At 72.1% G+C, this 17,969-nt stretch overlaps 1 protein-coding gene across 1 annotated transcript in view; it reads left to right on the forward strand.

Moving 5' to 3' along the window:
• The first annotated feature begins 2,066 nt into the window (after window positions 1–2,066).
• Window positions 2,067–17,969, forward strand: part of L1CAM (L1 cell adhesion molecule) — a 36,209-nt gene continuing 20,306 nt past the window's right edge. The window contains 9 exon segments of the mRNA XM_089770253.1: window positions 2,067–2,197; window positions 11,850–11,950; window positions 13,293–13,307; window positions 13,492–13,597; window positions 13,712–13,899; window positions 15,660–15,782; window positions 16,888–17,058; window positions 17,513–17,624; window positions 17,713–17,897. Coding sequence (XP_089626379.1) covers window positions 11,881–11,950; window positions 13,293–13,307; window positions 13,492–13,597; window positions 13,712–13,899; window positions 15,660–15,782; window positions 16,888–17,058; window positions 17,513–17,624; window positions 17,713–17,897 — 970 coding nt within the window. The 5' untranslated portion in view covers window positions 2,067–2,197; window positions 11,850–11,880.

Consider the following 17,969-nt stretch of genomic DNA (forward strand, 5'->3'; position numbering starts at 1 on the left):
GCACTCGGCTGGCGCCACAAATCTGAGTCCAGCCCCCACCACCCTGCAGGGTGAGACGGGCCCCCCCTGCCGCCTCAGCCCCCCAGCCAGAGAGAACCCGGGAGCCCAGCACGGGCAGACCCTGGCCTCCGAGGGGGCTCTCCCGCCTGCCAGGGAGAGCCCCCCGCTGCGCTGCGGGCCGGGCTGGGGGGCAGAGGGGGTGGGAGTGAGGGGCACCGACAGGGCGGGGGGGCGGGCTGGGGGGCAGAGGGGGCGGGAGTGAGGGGCACCGACAGGGCGGGGGGGCGGGCTGGGGGGCAGAGGGGGCGGGAGTGAGGGGCACCGACAGGGCGGGGGGGCGGGCTGGGGGGCAGAGGGGGCGGGAGTGAGGGGCACCGACAGGGCGGGGGGGGGGGGGCTGGGGGGCAGAGGGGGCGGGAGTGAGGGGCACCGACAGGGCGGGGGGGCGGGCTGGGGGGGGGGCAGAGGGGGCGGGAGTGAGGGGCACCGACAGGGCGGGGGAGCGGGCTGGGGGGCAGAGGGGGCGGGAGTGAGGGGCACCGACAGGGCGGGGGAGGGGCTGGGGGGCAGCGGGGCTGGGGGGCAGAGGGGGTGGGAGTGAGGGGCACCGACAGGGCGGGAGGGGGCGGGGGAGCGGGGGGCTGGGGGGCAGACAGGGGGGGGGGGAGGGGGGGGCACCGGCAGGGCGGGGGGCAGGGCGGTGACATCACGGTGATGTAATGAGGCTCCGGGTGCTGGGGGGGGGCACCGGGGGGAGGTGACTCACTGAGTTGCCCGATGGGGTGTGTCCAGCCGGCCCCCATCAGCCCCCGGCCCCCCATGGCCCCCGGCCGGTGCCCCTCACTCCCCCCCCCCCCCCCCCGCCACCAGCCCTGCCACTCCCGCCACCAGCCCCCCCCCCCCCCCCGCCCCCTCCCGCCAGCCCCCCCGCCCTGCCCCTCACTCCCCCCCCCCCGCCACAGCCCTGCCGGTTCCCTCACCCCCCCCCCCCCCGCCACAGCCCTGCCGGTTCCCTCACCCCCCCCCCCGCCACAGCCCTGCCGGTTCCCTCACTCCCCCCCCCCCCGCCACAGCCCTGCCGGTTCCCTCACCCCCCCCCCCCCGCCACAGCCCTGCCGGTTCCCTCACTCCCCCCCCCCGCCCTCCCCCCCCCCGCCACAGCCCTGCCGGTTCCCTCACTCCCCTCCCCCCCCCGCCACAGCCCTGCCGGTTCCCTCACCCCCCCCCCCCGCCACAGCCCTGCCGGTTCCCTCACCCCCCCCCCCCCCGCCACAGCCCTGCCGGTTCCCTCACTCCCCCCCCCCCCCCCTGCCCCGCCACAGCCCTGCCGGTTCCCTCACCCCCCCCCCCCCGCCACAGCCCTGCCGGTTCCCTCACTCCCCCCCCCCCCCCCGCCACAGCCCTGCCGGTTCCCTCACCCCCCCCCCGCCACCCCCCCCCCCCCGCCACAGCCCTGCCGGTTCCCTCACTCCCCCCCCGCCCCCCCCCCCCCGCCACAGCCCTGCCGGTTCCCTCACACCCCCCCCCCGCCACAGCCCTGCCGGTTCCCTCACCCCCCCCCCCCCCCCCGCCACAGCCCTGCCGGTTCCCTCACCCCCCCCCCCCGCCCCCCCCGCCCCACCGCCCTGCCACCCCCCTCCCCGCCACCAGCCCCCCCCGCCCTGCCCCCCCCCCGCCAGTGCCCCTCACTGCCCCCCCCCCCCCCGCCACAGCCCTGCCGGTTCCCTCACCCCCCCCCCCGCCCCCCCCCCGCCACAGCCCTGCCGGTTCCCTCACCCCCCCCCGCCACAGCCCTGCCGGTTCCCTCACCCCCCCCCCCGCCACAGCCCTGCCCTCACCCCCCTCCCGCCCCGCCGCCCCCCCCCCGCCCAGCCCTGCCAGTGCCCCTCACCCCCCCCCCCCCGCCACAGCCCTGCCGGTTCCCTCACTCCCCCCCCGCCACAGCCCTCCCGGTGCCCCTCACTCCCCCCCCCGTCCTGGGCCCGGGCATGCGACGTGCAGCTGCCGGCCCCTCCCGGGGGTTGCAGGGCCCTGCCCGGCTCGGGAGGGACCCAGGAGTCCGACCCCGCCGCGCTGCCCGCCCAGGGAGGGGCCGGCGCGGGGGGAGGGGCGGCGGAGGGAGGGGTCTGACTCCGGATTATGTCACACGCTCTGCAGCCGCAGTGTGAGCGGCTCGGCTCGGCTCGGCTCGGCTCAGGTAGGGCGGCTCCGCTGGCCCCGAAGCCGGGGGGCGGTGCGATGGGGCAGGGCGCGGGGTGTAATGGGGGGGCTGGGCACTGCAGCAGCTGTGTGGGGCTGGGACCTGTGCGTGTTGGAGTGGGGTGTAGCCGGGCTGTGTGGCTGGGGGTGTTACTGGGATGCTGGGACTGGGGCCTGTGTGCATGTTGCACACGGGTGTGGCCGGGAGGTTGTGTGTTGCTCGTGGGGTGTGTCCATGTGTGTGTTTCACGGGGGTATGGTCAGGGGCTCTGTGTGTGTTGCTCGTGGGGTGTGTCCATGTGTGTGTTTCACGGGGGTATGGTCAGGGGCTCTGTGTGTGTTGCTCGTGGGGTGTGTCCATGTGTGTGTTTCACGGGGGTATGGTCAGGGGCTCTGTGTGTGTTGTTCAGGGGTGTACCCAGGGGCTCTGTGTGTGTTGTTCAGGGGTGTACCCAGGGGCTCTGTGTGTGTTGCTCAGCGGTGTACCCAGGGGCTCTGTGTGTGTTGCTCGTGGGGTGTGTCCATGTGTGTGTTGCATGGGGGTATGGTCAGGGGCTCTGTGTGTGTTGTTCAGGGGTGTACCCAGGGGCTCTGTGTGTGTTACACGTGGGGTGTGTCCATGTGTGTGTTGCACGGGGGTATGGTCAGGGGCTCTGTGTGTGTTGCTCAGGGGTGTACCCAGGGGCTCTGTGTGTGTTGCTCAGGGGTGTACCTAGGGTCTCTGTGTGTGTTACACGTGGGGTGTGTCCATGTGTGTGTTGCACGGGGGTATGGTCAGGGGCTCTGTGTGTGTTGCTCGTGGGGTGTGTCCATGTGTGTGTTGCACGGGGGTATGGTCAGGGGCTCTGTGTGTGTTGTTCAGGGGTGTACCCAGGGGCTCTGTGTGTGTTGTTCAGGGGTGTACCCAGGGGCTCTGTGTGTGTTGTTCAGGGGTGTACCTAGGGTCTCTGTGTGTGTTACACGTGGGGTGTGTCCATGTGTGTGTTGCACGGGGGTATGGTCAGGGGCTCTGTGTGTGTTGTTCAGGGGTGTACCCAGGGGCTCTGAGTGTGTTGCACAGGGACGTGGTCGGGAGGTTGTGTGTTGCACAGGGGGTGTGGCTCTGTGTGTGTTGCTCAGGGGTGTACCTAGGGTCTCTGTGTGTGTTACACGTGGGGTGTGTCTGTGTGTGTTGCACAGGGGCATGGCTGGGAGGTTGTATGTTGCACGTGGGGTGTGTCCATGTGTGTGTTGCATGCGGGGGTGGCTGGGGCCTGTGTGCATGTTGCACACGGGTGTGGCCGGGAGGTTGTGTGTTGCTTGTGGGGTGTGTCCATGTGTGTGTTGCACGGGGGTATGGTCAGGGGCTCTGAGTGTGTTGCTCAGGGGTGTACCCAGGGGCTCTGTGTGTGTTACACGTGGGGTGTGTCTGTGTGTGTTGCACAGGGACGTGGTCGGGAGCTTGTGTGTTGCACAGGGGGTGTGGCTCTGTGTGTGTTGCTCAGGGGTGTACCTAGGGTCTCTGTGTGTGTTACACGTGGGGTGTGTCTGTGTGTGTTGCACAGGGACGTGGTCGGGAGCTTGTGTGTTGCACAGGGGGTGTGGCTCTGTGTGTGTTGCTCAGGGGTGTACCTAGGGTCTCTGTGTGTGTTACACGTGGGGTGTGTCTGTGTGTGTTGCACGTGGGGCATGGCCAGGGTCCATGTGCTGGGCGGGGTTACATGTCTGCCGTGTCATGGGATGTATGTCCTATGCCTTTGGGGCGGGGCTGAGACAGGTGTGTGGGGTGAGGCTGGGGGCCCTGTCTGAGGAGTTACCTGCACAGGGAGAGGGTCCCAGGAACTGGTAACGGGGGGACATTGATGCAGAGTCTAGACTTGGGGGGCCTCTTGGAGTGCCCCCCCCGCCCCGCAGCCCCTGCCAGCTCGGCCCTGGGCCTCCCTGCCCCATCAATTGCCCCATTGTAGCGGCTGAGCGCCGGGCCGGGGTCAGGCCCCAGGCGGCCGGGGAAGTGGGGGGGCTGGGACAAGCGGGGCCTTGTCTCTGTGTCCCAGGCTGCATTCCAGCCGGGGGAGGAAAGCCGGAAATGGGGCACCAGGGATCTGGCTCCCTGCCCCCCAGCCCAGCCGTCGGCCCTGCCCCGGCACAGCGGGGGCTGGTCTCACAGGGGCCTGTCGCCCGCAGCAGCCCCTGCAGGTGGGGCGCCAAGACCCTGTGGGGGAGGGGCCGCCCAGACGCCTGGTTCCCCCCCAGGATGAGGCCGCCGGGCAATTTCCTCCTGGCCTGGCTAATTTGCCTTCAGCTCCTGTGCAAGTTCCCTTCCCCCAGCACCTGCCGGCCCCACCCCTGCCTGGGGCAGACCCGTTGGGGAGCTCCAAGGGGCCGCCCAGCCAGTGTGCATGGGGGGCGGGGCGCTAGGGGGCGGGCATGAGGGGCACCAGCAGGGCTGGGGGGCAGAGTGAGGGGCACCGAGGGGCAGGACTGGGGGGGCAGGGGCTGGCAGGTTGGGGGGCACCCTCCCCTCCCCCACACTGTCATTCTCTGCTGTGAGATTGGCATCCGGCCGCACACTCAAGGGGGGGGCAGAGCCCCGACCTCGGGGCCGTGCGGCTCTGGGACTAGTGGTGAGAGCGGGGGAGGGGCCAGGACTCCCGGGTCCCCCCCCCAAGGTGACTGTGGCCTCTCGGTTGCCATGGAAATGAAGAGTTGCTGCAGCAGAGGCGGGGGGAGGGGAGACAATGGAACCTGGCCCCCCCCTGCGCCCGCCTGAGCAACACTGACCCCTGCAAGGGCCGCCCCACCCTGCCCCAGCAACAGGCAACACCCGCCCAACCCCCACAGGCTCACACCCTGCAACACCCCACAACACCCGGCACGTTCACACCCCTCCTCTGCACCAGACAGCACCCAGCCCCTGCACTACCCCCACACAGTGCAACACCCGGCACAGTCACACCCCTCATCTGCACCAGACAGCACCCAGCCCCTGCACTACCCCCACACGGTGCAACACCCGGCACAGTCACACCCCTCATCTGCACCAGACAGCACCCAAACCATGCACTACCCCCACACCGTGCAACACCCGGCACAGTCACACCCCTCATCTGCACCAGACAGCACCCAGCCCCTGCACTACCCCCACACCGTGCAACACCCGGCACAGTCACACCCCTCATCTGCACCAGACAGCACCCAACCCCTGCACTACCCCCACACCGTGCAACACCCGGCACACTCACACCCCTCATCTGCACCAGACAGCACCCAGCCCCTGCACTACCCCCACACGGTGCAACACCCGACACAGTCACACCCCTCATCTGCACCAGACAGCACCCAGCCCCTGCACTACCCCCACACCGTGCAACACCCGGCACAGTCACACCCCTCATCTGCACCAGACAGCACCCAGCCCCTGCACTACCCCCACACCGTGCAACACCCGACACAGTCACACCCCTCATCTGCACCAGACAGCACCCAGCCCCTGCACTACCCCCACACCGTGCAACACCCGGCACAGTCACACCCCTCATCTGCACCAGACAGCACCCAACCCCTGCATTACCCCCACACGGTGCAACACCCGACACAGTCACACCCCTCATCTGCACTAGACAGCACCCAGCCCCTGCACTACCCCCACACCGTGCAACACCCGGCACAGTCACACCCCTCATCTGCACCAGACAGCACCCAACCCCTGCATTACCCCCACACGGTGCAACACCCGACACAGTCACACCCCTCATCTGCACCAGACAGCACCCAGCCCCTGCACTACCCCCACACCGTGCAACACCCGGCACAGTCACACCCCTCATCTGCACCAGACAGCACCCAGCCCCTGCACTACCCCCACACGGTGCAACACCCGACACAGTCACACCCCTCATCTGCACCAGACAGCACCCAGCCCCTGCACTACCCCCACACGGTGCAACACCCGGCACGTTCACACCCCTCATCTGCACCAGACAGCACCCAGCCCCTGCACTACCCCCACACCGTGCAACACCCGGCACACTCACACCCCTCATCTGCACCAGACAGCACCCAGCCCCTGCACTACCCCCACACGGTGCAACACCCGACACAGTCACACCCCTCATCTGCACCAGACAGCACCCAACCCCTGCACTACCCCCACACCGTGCAACACCCGGCACAGTCACACCCCTCATCTGCACCAGACAGCACCCAGCCCCTGCACTACCCCCACACCGTGCAACACCCGGCACACTCACACCCCTCATCTGCACCAGACAGCACCCAGCCCCTGCACTACCCCCACACGGTGCAACACCCGACACAGTCACACCCCTCATCTGCACCAGACAGCACCCAACCCCTGCACTACCCCCACACCGTGCAACACCCGGCACAGTCACACCCCTCATCTGCACCAGACAGCACCCAGCCCCTGCACTACCCCCACACGGTGCAACACCCGACACAGTCACACCCCTCATCTGCACCAGACAGCACCCAGCCCCTGCACTACCCCCACACCGTGCAACACCCGGCACAGTCACACCCCTCATCTGCACCAGACAGCACCCAGCCCCTGCACTACCCCCACACCGTGCAGCACCCACACCCCTCATCTGCACCAGATAGCACCCAGTCCCTGCACTACCCCCACACCGTGCAACACCCACACCTCTCATCTGCACCAGACAGTACCCAGCCCCTGCAATACCCCCAACACTGTGCAACACCCAACACACCGACACCCCTCATCTGCACCAGACAGCACCCAATCCCTGCACTACCCCCACACGGTGCAACACCCGGCACAGTCACACCCCTCATCTGCACCAGACAGCACCCAGCCCCTGTATTACCCCCACACGGTGCAACACCCGGCACAGTCACACCCCTCATCTGCACCAGACAGCACCCAGCCCCTGCACTACCCCCACACGGTGCAACACCCGACACAGTCACACCCCTCATCTGCACCAGACAGCACCCAGCCCCTGCACTACCCCCACACGGTGCAACACCCGGCACAGTCACACCCCTCATCTGCACCAGACAGCACCCAGCCCCTGCACTACCCCCACACGGTGCAACACCCGACACAGTCACACCCCTCATCTGCACCAGACAGCACCCAGCCCCTGCACTACCCCCACACGGTGCAACACCCGGCACGTTCACACCCCTCATCTGCACCAGACAGCACCCAGCCCCTGCACTACCCCCACACCGTGCAACACCCACCCCCCCCGGCCATGTCCATGCTACAAGGCGTTTGTCCACACCTCAAGCACGTTTTTGTGCAAGAAAATGGACAGGAGAGTGCTTTTGCCGGTAGAGTTATTCCTACTGCTCATGCAAAAAGGGGGGTGGGTGCTCCGGGGGGTTCTCGTTAGGAACCCAAGTGGCTAAAGCACAAGTGCTCTGGTGGCCAGTTGGTGAGGCGTGGATGCTGCCTCGCACAAGTGCCTGGGCAGGGTGGACGCGCTGCCTCGCACAAGTGCCCGGGCAGGGTGGACGCGCTGCCTCGCACAAGTGCCCGGGCAGGGTGGACGCGCTGCCTCGCACAAGTGCCCGGGCAGGGTGGACGCGCTGCCTCACACAAGTGCCCGGGCAGGGTGGACGCGCTGCCTCGCACAAGTGCCCGGGCAGGGTGGACGCGCTGCCTCGCACAAGTGCCCGGGCAGGGTGGACGCGCTGCCTCGCACAAGTGCCCGGGCAGGGTGGACGCGCTGCCTCGCACAAGTGCCCGGGCAGGGTGGACGCGCTGCCTCGCACAAGTGCCCGGGCAGGGTGGATGCGCTGCCTCGCACAAGTGCCCGGGCAGGGTGGATGCGCTGCCTCACACAAGTGCCTGGGCAGGGTGGACGCACACTCTCGCACAAGTGCCCGGGCAGGGCGGACGTGCCCTCGTGCAAACACACAGCGCTGTTGCAATGCGCTTTGAGTCGGGATTTGCTCGTGCACAAGTTTTTGCCCGAGATCTCTTCGGCAAAAGGCTTCTCACAGAAAAACCCGGCCGTGTAGTTGCCCCTGTGTCCGCAAGCAGCAACACTCGCAGGCCACGCTCCGTGCCCCCCCCGCCTTCTCCTGCCTTGGAGCCCAGCCCCTGTGAACAGCCACAAGCGGGCTGGGGCACCGGGAGGCAAGTGCCCACTGGGAGCAATGGGGCAGGGTCTGGCTAGCTGGGGGGCGGGGAAGGGGGCCCAGATGTGAGACACCTGGGGCCTGTTTTCATGCCTGAGGAGTTCACAAGTGGCTGGGGGGCAGCTCAGAGCCTGTGGGGAAACCCCCCCCCGTCCCCTCCCCCTCCCCCTCCCCTGCCTGCCAGACCCTCCCCCCAGGGGCCGCTGACAGACGCTGTCGCTCGCCTCATTAACTCTCTGGCTGCTGGAAGCTTTTTTTCCAGAGGAACCAACCACGGGAGTAGCGGGGGCTGGGGGGCAGGTTGGGAGTGGGGGGCACTGGCAGGTTTGGGGGGCAGGGGCGGCAGGTTGGGAGTGGGGGGCACTGGCAGGTTTGGGGCGGCAGGTTGGGAGTGGGGGGCACTGGCAGGTTTGGGGCGGCAGGTTGGGAGTGGGGGGCACTGGCAGGTTTGGGGGGCAGGGGCGGCAGGTTGAGAGTGGGGGGCACTGGCAGGTTTGGGGCGGCAGGTTGGGAGTGGGGGGCACTGGCAGGTTTGGGGGGCAGGGGCGGCAGGTTGGGAGTGGGGGGCACTGGCAGGTTTGGGGGGCAGGGGCGGCAGGTTGAGAGTGGGGGGCACTGGCAGGTTTGGGGCGGCAGGTTGGCAGTGGGGGGCACTGGCAGGTTTGGGGGGCAGGGGCGGCAGGTTGGGAGTGGGGGGCACTGGCAGGTTTGGGGGGCAGGGGCGGCAGGTTGAGAGTGGGGGGCACTGGCAGGTTTGGGGCGGCAGGTTGGCAGTGGGGGGCACTGGCAGGTTTGGGGGGCAGGGGCGGCAGGTTGAGAGTGGGGGGCACTGGCAGGTTTGGGGGGCAGGGGCGGCAGGTTGAGAGTGGGGGGCACTGGCAGGTTTGGGGGCAGGGGCGGCAGGTTGGGAGTGGGGGGCACTGGCAGGTTTGGGGGGCAGGGGCGGCAGGTTGAGAGTGGGGGGCACTGGCAGGTTTGGGGGCAGGGGCGGCAGGTTGGGAGTGGGGGGCACTGGCAGGGCTGGGGGGCAGGGGCTGCAGGTTGGGAGTGGGGGGCACAGACGTGGCTGGCCGACGCCCCCCCTCCATTTCCATCTGGCTCTGGGCCGTGGCGGCTCCGGGCGGGGCCGGGGCACAGACGGTGCCAGCTCCCAACAGGCCGTGTGGCTGGCAGGAGTCCGGCGCCACCCCCTGGCCCAGCCCCCTGGCACCTGCTGCCCCCCCTCAGCCTCCCAGAGTGAGGGGCCCCGGCAGGGCAGGGGCTGCGGGGGGGGAGCGAGGGGCCCCGGCAGGGCTGTGGGGTGGAGCGAGAGGCCCCGGCAGGGCAGGGGCTGTGGGGCGGAGCGAGGGGCCCCGGCAGGGCAGGGGCTGTGGGGCGGAGCGAGGGGCCCCGGCAGGGCAGGGGCTGTGGGGCGGAGCGAGGGGCCCCGGCAGGGCAGGGGCTGTGGGGCGGAGCGAGGGGCCCCGGCAGGGCAGGGGCTGTGGGGCGGAGCGAGGGGCCCCGGCAGGGCAGGGGCTGTGGAGGGGAGCGAGGGGCCCCGGCAGGGCAGGGGCTGTGGGGCGGAGCGAGGGGCCCCGGCAGGGCAGGGGCTGTGGGGCGGAGCGAGAGGCCCCGGCAGGGCAGGGGCTGTGGGGCGGAGCGAGGGGCCCCGGCAGGGCAGGGGCTGTGGGGCGGAGCGAGGGGCCCCGGCAGGGCAGGGGCTGTGGGGCGGAGCGAGGGGCCCCGGCAGGGCAGGGGCTGTGGGGGGGGGAGCGAGGGGCCGCGGCAGGGCAGGGGCTGTGGGGCGGAGCGAGGGGCCCCGGCAGGGCAGGGGCTGTGGGGGGGAGCGAGGGGCCCCGGCAGGGCAGGGGCTGTGGGGCGGAGCGAGGGGCCCCGGCAGGGCAGGGGCTGTGGGGCGGAGCGAGGGGCCCCGGCAGGGCAGGGGCTGTGGGGCGGAGCGAGGAGCCCCGGCAGGGCAGGGGCTGTGGGGCGGAGCGAGGGGCCCCGGCAGGACAGGGGCTGTGGGGCGGAGCGAGGGGCCGCGGCAGGGCAGGGGCTGTGGGGGGGAGCGAGGGGCCCCGGCAGGGCAGGGGCTGTGGGGCGGAGCGGGGGCCCCGGCAGGGCAGGGGCTGTGGAGGGGAGCGAGGGGCCCCGGCAGGGCAGGGGCTGTGGGGGGAGCGAGGGGCCCGGCAGGGCAGGGGCTGTGGGGCGGAGCGAGGGGCCCCGGCAGGGCAGGGGCTGTGGGGCGGAGCGGGGGCCCCGGCAGGGCAGGGGCTGTGGAGGGGAGCGAGGGGCCCCGGCAGGGCAGGGGCTGTGGGGCGGAGCGAGGAGCCCCGGCAGGGCAGGGGCTGTGGGGCGGAGCGAGGAGCCCCGGCAGGGCAGGGGCTGTGGGGCGGAGCGAGGAGCCCCGGCAGGGCAGGGGCTGTGGGGCGGAGCGAGGGGCCCCGGCAGGGCAGGGGCTGTGGGGGGGAGCGAGGGGCCCCGGCAGGGCAGGGGCTGTGGGGCGGAGCGAGGGGCCCCGGCAGGGCAGGGGCTGTGGGGCGGAGCGAGGGGCCCCGGCAGGGCAGGGGCTGTGGGGCGGAGCGAGGGGCCCCGGCAGGGCAGGGGCTGTGGGGCGGAGCGAGGGGCCCCGGCAGGGCAGGGGCTGTGGGGGGGGGAGCGAGGGGCCGCGGCAGGGCAGGGGCTGTGGGGCGGAGCGAGGGGCCCTGGCAGGGCAGGGGCTGTGGGGGGGAGCGAGGGGCCCCGGCAGGGCAGGGGCTGTGGGGCGGAGCGAGGGGCCCCGGCAGGACAGGGGCTGTGGGGCGGAGCGAGGGGCCCCGGCAGGACAGGGGCTGTGGGGGGGAGCGAGGGGCCCCGGCAGGGCAGGGGCTGTGGGGCGGAGCGAGGGGCCCCGGCAGGGCAGGGGCTGTGGAGGGGAGCGAGGGGCCCCGGCAGGGCAGGGGCTGTGGGGGGGAGCGAGGGGCCCCGGCAGGGCAGGGGCTGTGGGGCGGAGCGAGGGGCCCCGGCAGGGCAGGGGCTGTGGGGCGGAGCGAGGGGCCCCGGCAGGGCAGGGGCTGTGGAGGGGAGCGAGGGGCCCCGGCAGGGCAGGGGCTGTGGGGCGGAGCGAGGAGCCCCGGCAGGGCAGGGGCTGTGGGGCGGAGCGAGGAGCCCCGGCAGGGCAGGGGCTGTGGGGCAGAGCGAGGAGCCCCGGCAGGGCAGGGGCTGTGGGGCGGAGCGAGGGGCCCCGGCAGGGCAGGGGCTGTGGGGGGAGCGAGGGGCCCCGGCAGGGCAGGGGCTGTGGGGCGGAGCGAGGAGCCCCGGCAGGGCAGGGGCTGTGGGGCGGAGCGAGGGGCCCCGGCAGGGCAGGGGCTGTGGGGCGGAGCGAGGGGCCCCGGCAGGTACGGGAGGGTGCAGGACGGAGCTAGGAACAGCCTCCCCCTCCCCTCCCCATTAATAATTCAGGCCCCTCTCTGGGCGCTTTTCCATCTGTTCCGCGCCCGCCCGCTGGGCTAACAGGAGAAGCCCCGTGGCTGGGCCTGTGGGGGATGGGGCGGTGCTCATGGCTTTCCCTCCCCCAGGTCCGGCGTGCGAGGGCCCAGCCCGGCGACGATGGCTCCCCCACGGGGCCTGTGGCCACTGCTGCTGGGCCTGGCCGGGGCCCTCACCATCCCCAAGGAGTGTGAGTGTGGGGCCCTTTCCCCAAAGCCAACGTGGTACAGTCCCGGTGCCCATGGGTGGTGGATCCCCCCGTTGCCTTTTGTGGTACAGACCAAGTTTCCACCTGTGGCTACAGCCAGGGCAAGGGGTCTGTTTCAGTGAGCTATGAGTACAGTCGGCACCACAGGCAGAGCTCTGGGAGGGAGGGCACCATGGGCAGTAGCTACAGTTGGCGCCACAGGCAGAGCTCTGGGAGGGAGGGCACCATGGGCGGTAGCTACAGTCGGCACCACAGGCAGAGCTCTGGGAGGGAGGGTACCATGGGCAGTAGCTACAGTCGGCGCCACAGGCAGAGCTCTGGGAGGGAGGGCACCATGGGCGGTAGCTACAGTCGGCACCACAGGCAGAGCTCTGGGAGGGAGGGCACCATGGGCAGTAGCTACAGTCGGCGCCACAGGCAGAGCTCTGGGAGGGAGGGCACCATGGGCGGTAGCTACAGTCGGCACCACAGGCAGAGCTCTGGGAGGGAGGGCACCATGGGCAGTAGCTACAGTCGGCGCCACAGGCAGAGCTCTGGGAGGGAGGGCACCATGGGTGGTAGCTACAGCCGGTGCCACAGGCAGAGCTCTGGGAGGGAGGGTACCATGGGCGGTAGCTACAGTCGGTGCCACAGCCAAGGCTGGTATTGCAATGGGCTGTAACTATGGTCAGTACCATGGACAGGTCTCAGGTTTCCAGCGAAGTGTAGCTACCGCCAGCACCATGGACAAGGCCTGGTCTCTAGCCTAGTCTCAGGACCACCAGCAGGTTTCAGGTGGTTGCAATAGGCTGTAGCTGCAGTCGGCACATGGGGTTGCAATGGGCTGTTGCTAGGAGCAGGGCTCAGGGCTGTAGCTACAGGCGGTGAAATAGCTGCCCAGTCCAAAGCCTCGTGCTCACACAAGCGGGGGAATCTCTCCACGGGGGTCCGTGCTCCGATCCAATGGTGCTTTCACACTTCTGTGCTTCCTGCAGTGATGTGCACTCTTGTTCCCTGTCATGCTCACTTTAACACATGGCCATGTACAGCCCCCTCCCCTCCCCCCACTCCCATTGTGCGTTGCACTGCACCTGCCCTTCACACTCGCTGGCACGCACCACCGCGGGCTCACCTGGCACGCCGCCTGCCCTGCTCTCGTGCACGCTCTCTCATCACGCCCACTTCTGCATGGCCTTCAGCACGCTCTGCCTTGCACGCTCGTGTCTCTCTTGCACAAGTGTGCATGCACCCCTGGCTCTGTCTCTCTCCTGTGCCTGCGGGCGGGCTCCGGACAACGCCAGCTAATGTGTCTCTGGCTCTCTCCTCTGCTCCCGGGACGGCACAGACAATATGCACAACCGTGAGTCCTGGGGTGCGAGCGGGCATCCGCGGGGCTGGGGGCAGAGGGGCCGAGATGGGGGGGACCCTGCGTGAGGGGAGGAGACATGGGGGTCTCGGGGAAGCTTGGGAGAGTTTAGGGAGTGGGAGGTGGGGGGTGCCTGGGCTGTCGGTCTCCGTGTGTAATGACCCCTCCCGCCCCCCAGTGTTGCAGCCTCCCGAGATGACGGAGCAGCCGGCAGAGAGGGTGGTCGCCTTCCCGAGTGATGACATTGTGTTGCCATGCGAGGCCACCGGGAACCCCCCCATCCTGTGAGTACAGCCCCCCGGTCCCCAGGGGCTCCCCCAAGCTCCCCAGGGCCCCCCGACTCCCTGGAACCCCCTGTGGCACCTGAGCTCCTTCCCTCCCCTCCGCTCCCCCCACAGGTTCCGCTGGACGAAGGACGGGCACTTGTTTGACCCACGCCGGGAGGCCGGGGTGACGGTCGTCGAGGGCTCAGGGACCCTGTACATCAACAACAGCAACACGGAGCGGCCCCAGGGCGTCTATCGCTGCTACGCCAGCAACGCCCTGGGCACGGCCATGGGGCCCGAAATCCAGGTCATCTCGGAGAGTAAGTCCTCTGCCCCCGGCCACGCCCCCGGCCACGCCCCCCACGCCACACGCCCCGCCCCCTGCGCCCCGTCCCACAGCCCCTGCCCCCGGCCACGCCCCCCACACCACACGCCCCGCCCCCTGCGCCCCGTCCCACAGCCCCTGCCCCGATCATGCCCCCCGCGCCCCTCCCCCCATGCCCTGCCCCACAGCCCCTGCCCCTGGCCATGCCCCCGGTGCCCCGCCCCCAGCCACGCCCCCACACCACACGCCCCGCCCCCTGCGCCCCGTCCCACAGCCCCTGCCCCGATCATGCCCCCCGCGCCCCTCCCCCCATGCCCTGCCCCACAGCCCCTGCCCCTGGCCATGCCCCCCGGTGCCCCGCCCCCAGCCACGCCCCCACACCACACGCCCCGCCCCCTGCGCCCCGTCCCACAGCCCCTGCCCCCGGCCACGCCCCCGGCCACGCCCCCCACACCACACGCCCTGCCCCCCTGCGCCCCGCCCCCAGCCCCTCCCCCAGCCACGCCCCCCACACCACACGCCCCGCCCCCTGCGCCCCGTCCCACAGCCCCTGCCCTGATCATGCCCCCCGCGCCCCTCCCCCCATGCCCTGCCCCACAGCCCCTGCCCCTGGCCATGCCCCCGGTGCCCCGCCCCCCAGCCCCTCCCCCAGCCACGCCCCCCACACCACACGCCCTGCCCCCTGCACCCCACCCCACAGCCCCTGCCCTGATCATGCCCCCCGCGCCCCTCCCCCCATGCCCTACCCCACAGCCCCTGCCCCTGGCCATGCCCCTGGTGCCCCGCCCCCCAGCCACGCCCCCCACACCACACGCCCCGCCCCCTGCGCCCCATCCCACAGCCCCTGCCCTGATCATGCCCCCCGCGCCCCTCCCCCCATGCCCTGCCCCACAGCCCCTGCCCCTGGCCATGCCCCCGGTGCCACGCCCCCACACCACACGCCCCGCCCCCTGCGCCCCGTCCCACAGCCCCTGCCCCAATCATGCCCCCCGCTCCCCTCCCCCCATGCCCTGCCCCACAGCCCCTGCCCCTGGCCATGCCCCCTGTGCCTCTCCCCCCATGCCCTGCCCCCCAGCCCCTTCCCCCGGCCACGCCCATCACACCACATGCCCCGCCCCCTGCACCCCGTCCCACAGCCCCTACCCCTGGCCATGCCCCCCCGTGCCCCACCCCCCAGCCCCTGCCCCCGGCCATGCCCCACACGCCCTGCCCCCTGCGTCCTGCCCCACAGCCCCTGCCCCGGGTCATGCCCCCTGTGCCCCCCCCATGCCCCACTCCACAGCCCCTGCCCCCGGCCATGCCCCACACGCCCCGCCCCCTGCGTCCTGCCCCACAGCCCCTGCCCCAGGTCATGCCCTCCATGCCCCTCCCCCTGCACCCCGCCCCACAGCCTCTGCCTCCAGCCATGCCCCCCAGTGCCCCTCCCCCCATGCCCCACCCCACAGCCCCTGCCCCCTGGTCCCGCCCCCCCCTTCGGCCCTGGGCTCCCTCCCTCTTTTACCTGCCTCCCCAGAGCTCAGGCAATTTGCTCCTGTTTCCACAGCAACCGTTTCCATGGCAGCGAGGTGTCCGGGTGATGTAATTGCATCCTCCCCATGAGCACCTCCCCCACCCGCTCCCCCACCCTTGGCTCCAGATAGAGACCCCCCCCCCGGAGCCCAGGCGGGGGAAGAAAACACCCGATAGACAATGTGCCCAGCCCTCTCCCCCACCCTGCCAGGGCCCCTGCCCCTCATGTTCCCCTCCCTCCCCCAGGCACCCCACAGTGGCCCAAGGAGAAGGTGACCCCGCTGGAGGTGGAGGAGGGGGAGTCCGTGGTCCTGCCCTGCAACCCCCCTGCCAGGGCTGTGCCCCCCAAAATCTACTGGCTGAACAGCCGTGAGTGTGCACTGCTGGCGTGGGGCTGGGGCCTGTCCCCTCTGGGGGTGCAGGCCGGGACCTGGCTGGGGCGGGGGCTGGGCTGTGTAAGAGCAGGGGGCGGGGACAGGGAATGGGGCGGGGCTTGGTTGGGACGGGGGTGGGGCTGGGGAATGGGATGGGGCTCGGTTGGGACGGGGCGGGGATGGGGAGGGGCAGGGGCGGATCTTGGGGATGGGGCGGGGCCGGGGCCTGGGGATGGGGGGGCGGGGGCGGGGCTGGGGATGGGGGGGCGGGGGCGGGGCGGGGGGGCGGGGGGGGGCGGGGCCTGGGGATGGGCCGGGGCCGGGGAGGGGCCGGGGCCTGGGGGGGGCGGGGCCTGGGGATGGGCTGGGGCCGGGGCCGGGGCTGGGGGCGGGGCCTGGGGAAAGGGGCGGGGGGGGCGGGGCGGGGGGGGCGGGGCCGGGGCGGGGCCTGGGGAAGGGGCGGGGCCGGGAGGCGGGCCGTGCTCCCGCGTGACCCCCGGGGCCCGCAGGCATTGTGCACATCGGGCAGGACGAGCGGGTCAGCATGGGGCAGGACGGGTGGGGGCAGGGAATGGGGCGGGGCGGGGGCGGGGGGGGCGGGGGCGGGGCAGCTGGGGAAGGGGGTGGGGGGGGCAGGGGGGGCGGGAGGGGGGGGGCGGCGGGTGGGGGCGGGGCGGGGGCGGGGCCTGGGGATGGGCCGGGGCGGGGCGGGGGACGGGGGGGGGGCGGGGGTGGGGGCCGGGGGCGGGGCCTGGGGATGGGGCGGGGGCGGGGGGGCGGGGCCTGGGGAAGGGGGGGGCAGGGGGGGCGGGGCGGGGGCGGGGCCTGGGGAAGGGGCGGGGCCGGGGGCGGGGCCTGGGGATGGGGCGGGGCCAGGGGCGGGGCCTGGGGGCAGGAGGGGGGGGCGGGGCCGGGAGGCGGGCCGTGCTCCCGCGTGACCCCCGGGGCCCGCAGGCATCGTGCACATCGGGCAGGACGAGCGGGTCAGCATGGGGCAGGACGGGTGGGGGCAGGGAATGGGGCGGGGCGGGGGCGGGGCCTGGGGAAGGGGCGGGGCCGGGAGGCGGGCCGTGCTCCCGCGTGACCCCCGGGGCCCGCAGGCATCGTGCACATCGGGCAGGACGAGCGGGTCAGCATGGGGCAGGACGGGTTCCTCTACTTCGCCAACGTGCGCAGCTCAGACAGCCACCCCGACTACATCTGCCACGCGCACTACCTGGGCCCCCGCACCATCATCCAGAAGGAGCCGCTCGACCTGCGTGTCAAGCCCAGTGAGTGGCAGGGACCCCGCCCACGGGCTCTGGGGTGGGCGGGGCTGGGGACCCGGGCCCAGCCAGCAGCCCCTCCCCCACACTGGGCTGCCCTTCACCCCCAGCACCGAATCCGGGGCGAACTCACCCCGGGGGGGCCAATGTGTCCTGCGTGTTCACATCAAACTGGCAGTAAGTCTCGCCCCCCGGCTCTGTCCCCTCCCCTGTGTTCAGCGCTGACCCCCCCCTCTGTGCCCCCCTGCCCCCTACTCACCGCTGTCCCTGCGGTCGGGGGTCCGCAGCCCCGCCCCCCCAGCCAGGCGTGGGGCTCAGTGGGGGGCTGGGGCGACAGGGACACAGCGTTGACCAAACTCGGCAGCACCGGCACCAGGAGCCGCCAGGGCCCCGCCCCCAAGCGAGACCCCTCCCAGCAGCCCGGTCACACTGACCCCCCGCCCCAATCTCTCCCCTGCAGCCAACTCAGTGAAGTATCGGCAGCCCCGGCTGATGGTGCCGCGGGGGGAGACGAGCAGACGCATGGCCCTGCGGGGCGGCAGCCTGGTGCTGGAATGCATCGCGGAGGGCCTGTGAGTGGGGCACGTGGGGCGGGGGGCGGCGGGGCCAGGGGGGCTGTGGCTCCGGCCCTGGCTGAGCCCCCCACGCCCCTCCCCCTAGCCCCACGCCCACCGTGGAGTGGGTGCGTCTGAACGGCCCCCTGCCGGCCGAGCGCGCGGCGCTGGAGAACTCGCACAGAACGCTGCGGATCCGGGACGTGGTGGAGGAGGACGACGGGGAGTATCAGTGCGTCACCCGCAACATGCTGGGCACCGCCCGCCACACCTACACCGTCACCGTGGAAGGTACCGGCCAGGCCGGGGCGTGGGGGGGGCTCGAGGCAGGCGGGGAGACTCTGGCTCTCACCCCCTCCCCTT

Source organism: Pelodiscus sinensis, chromosome 18 (genome assembly GCF_052426305.1).
Source record: "Pelodiscus sinensis isolate ZL-2025 chromosome 18, ASM5242630v1, whole genome shotgun sequence".
In the NCBI taxonomy this organism is placed as follows: Eukaryota; Metazoa; Chordata; order Testudines; family Trionychidae; genus Pelodiscus; species Pelodiscus sinensis.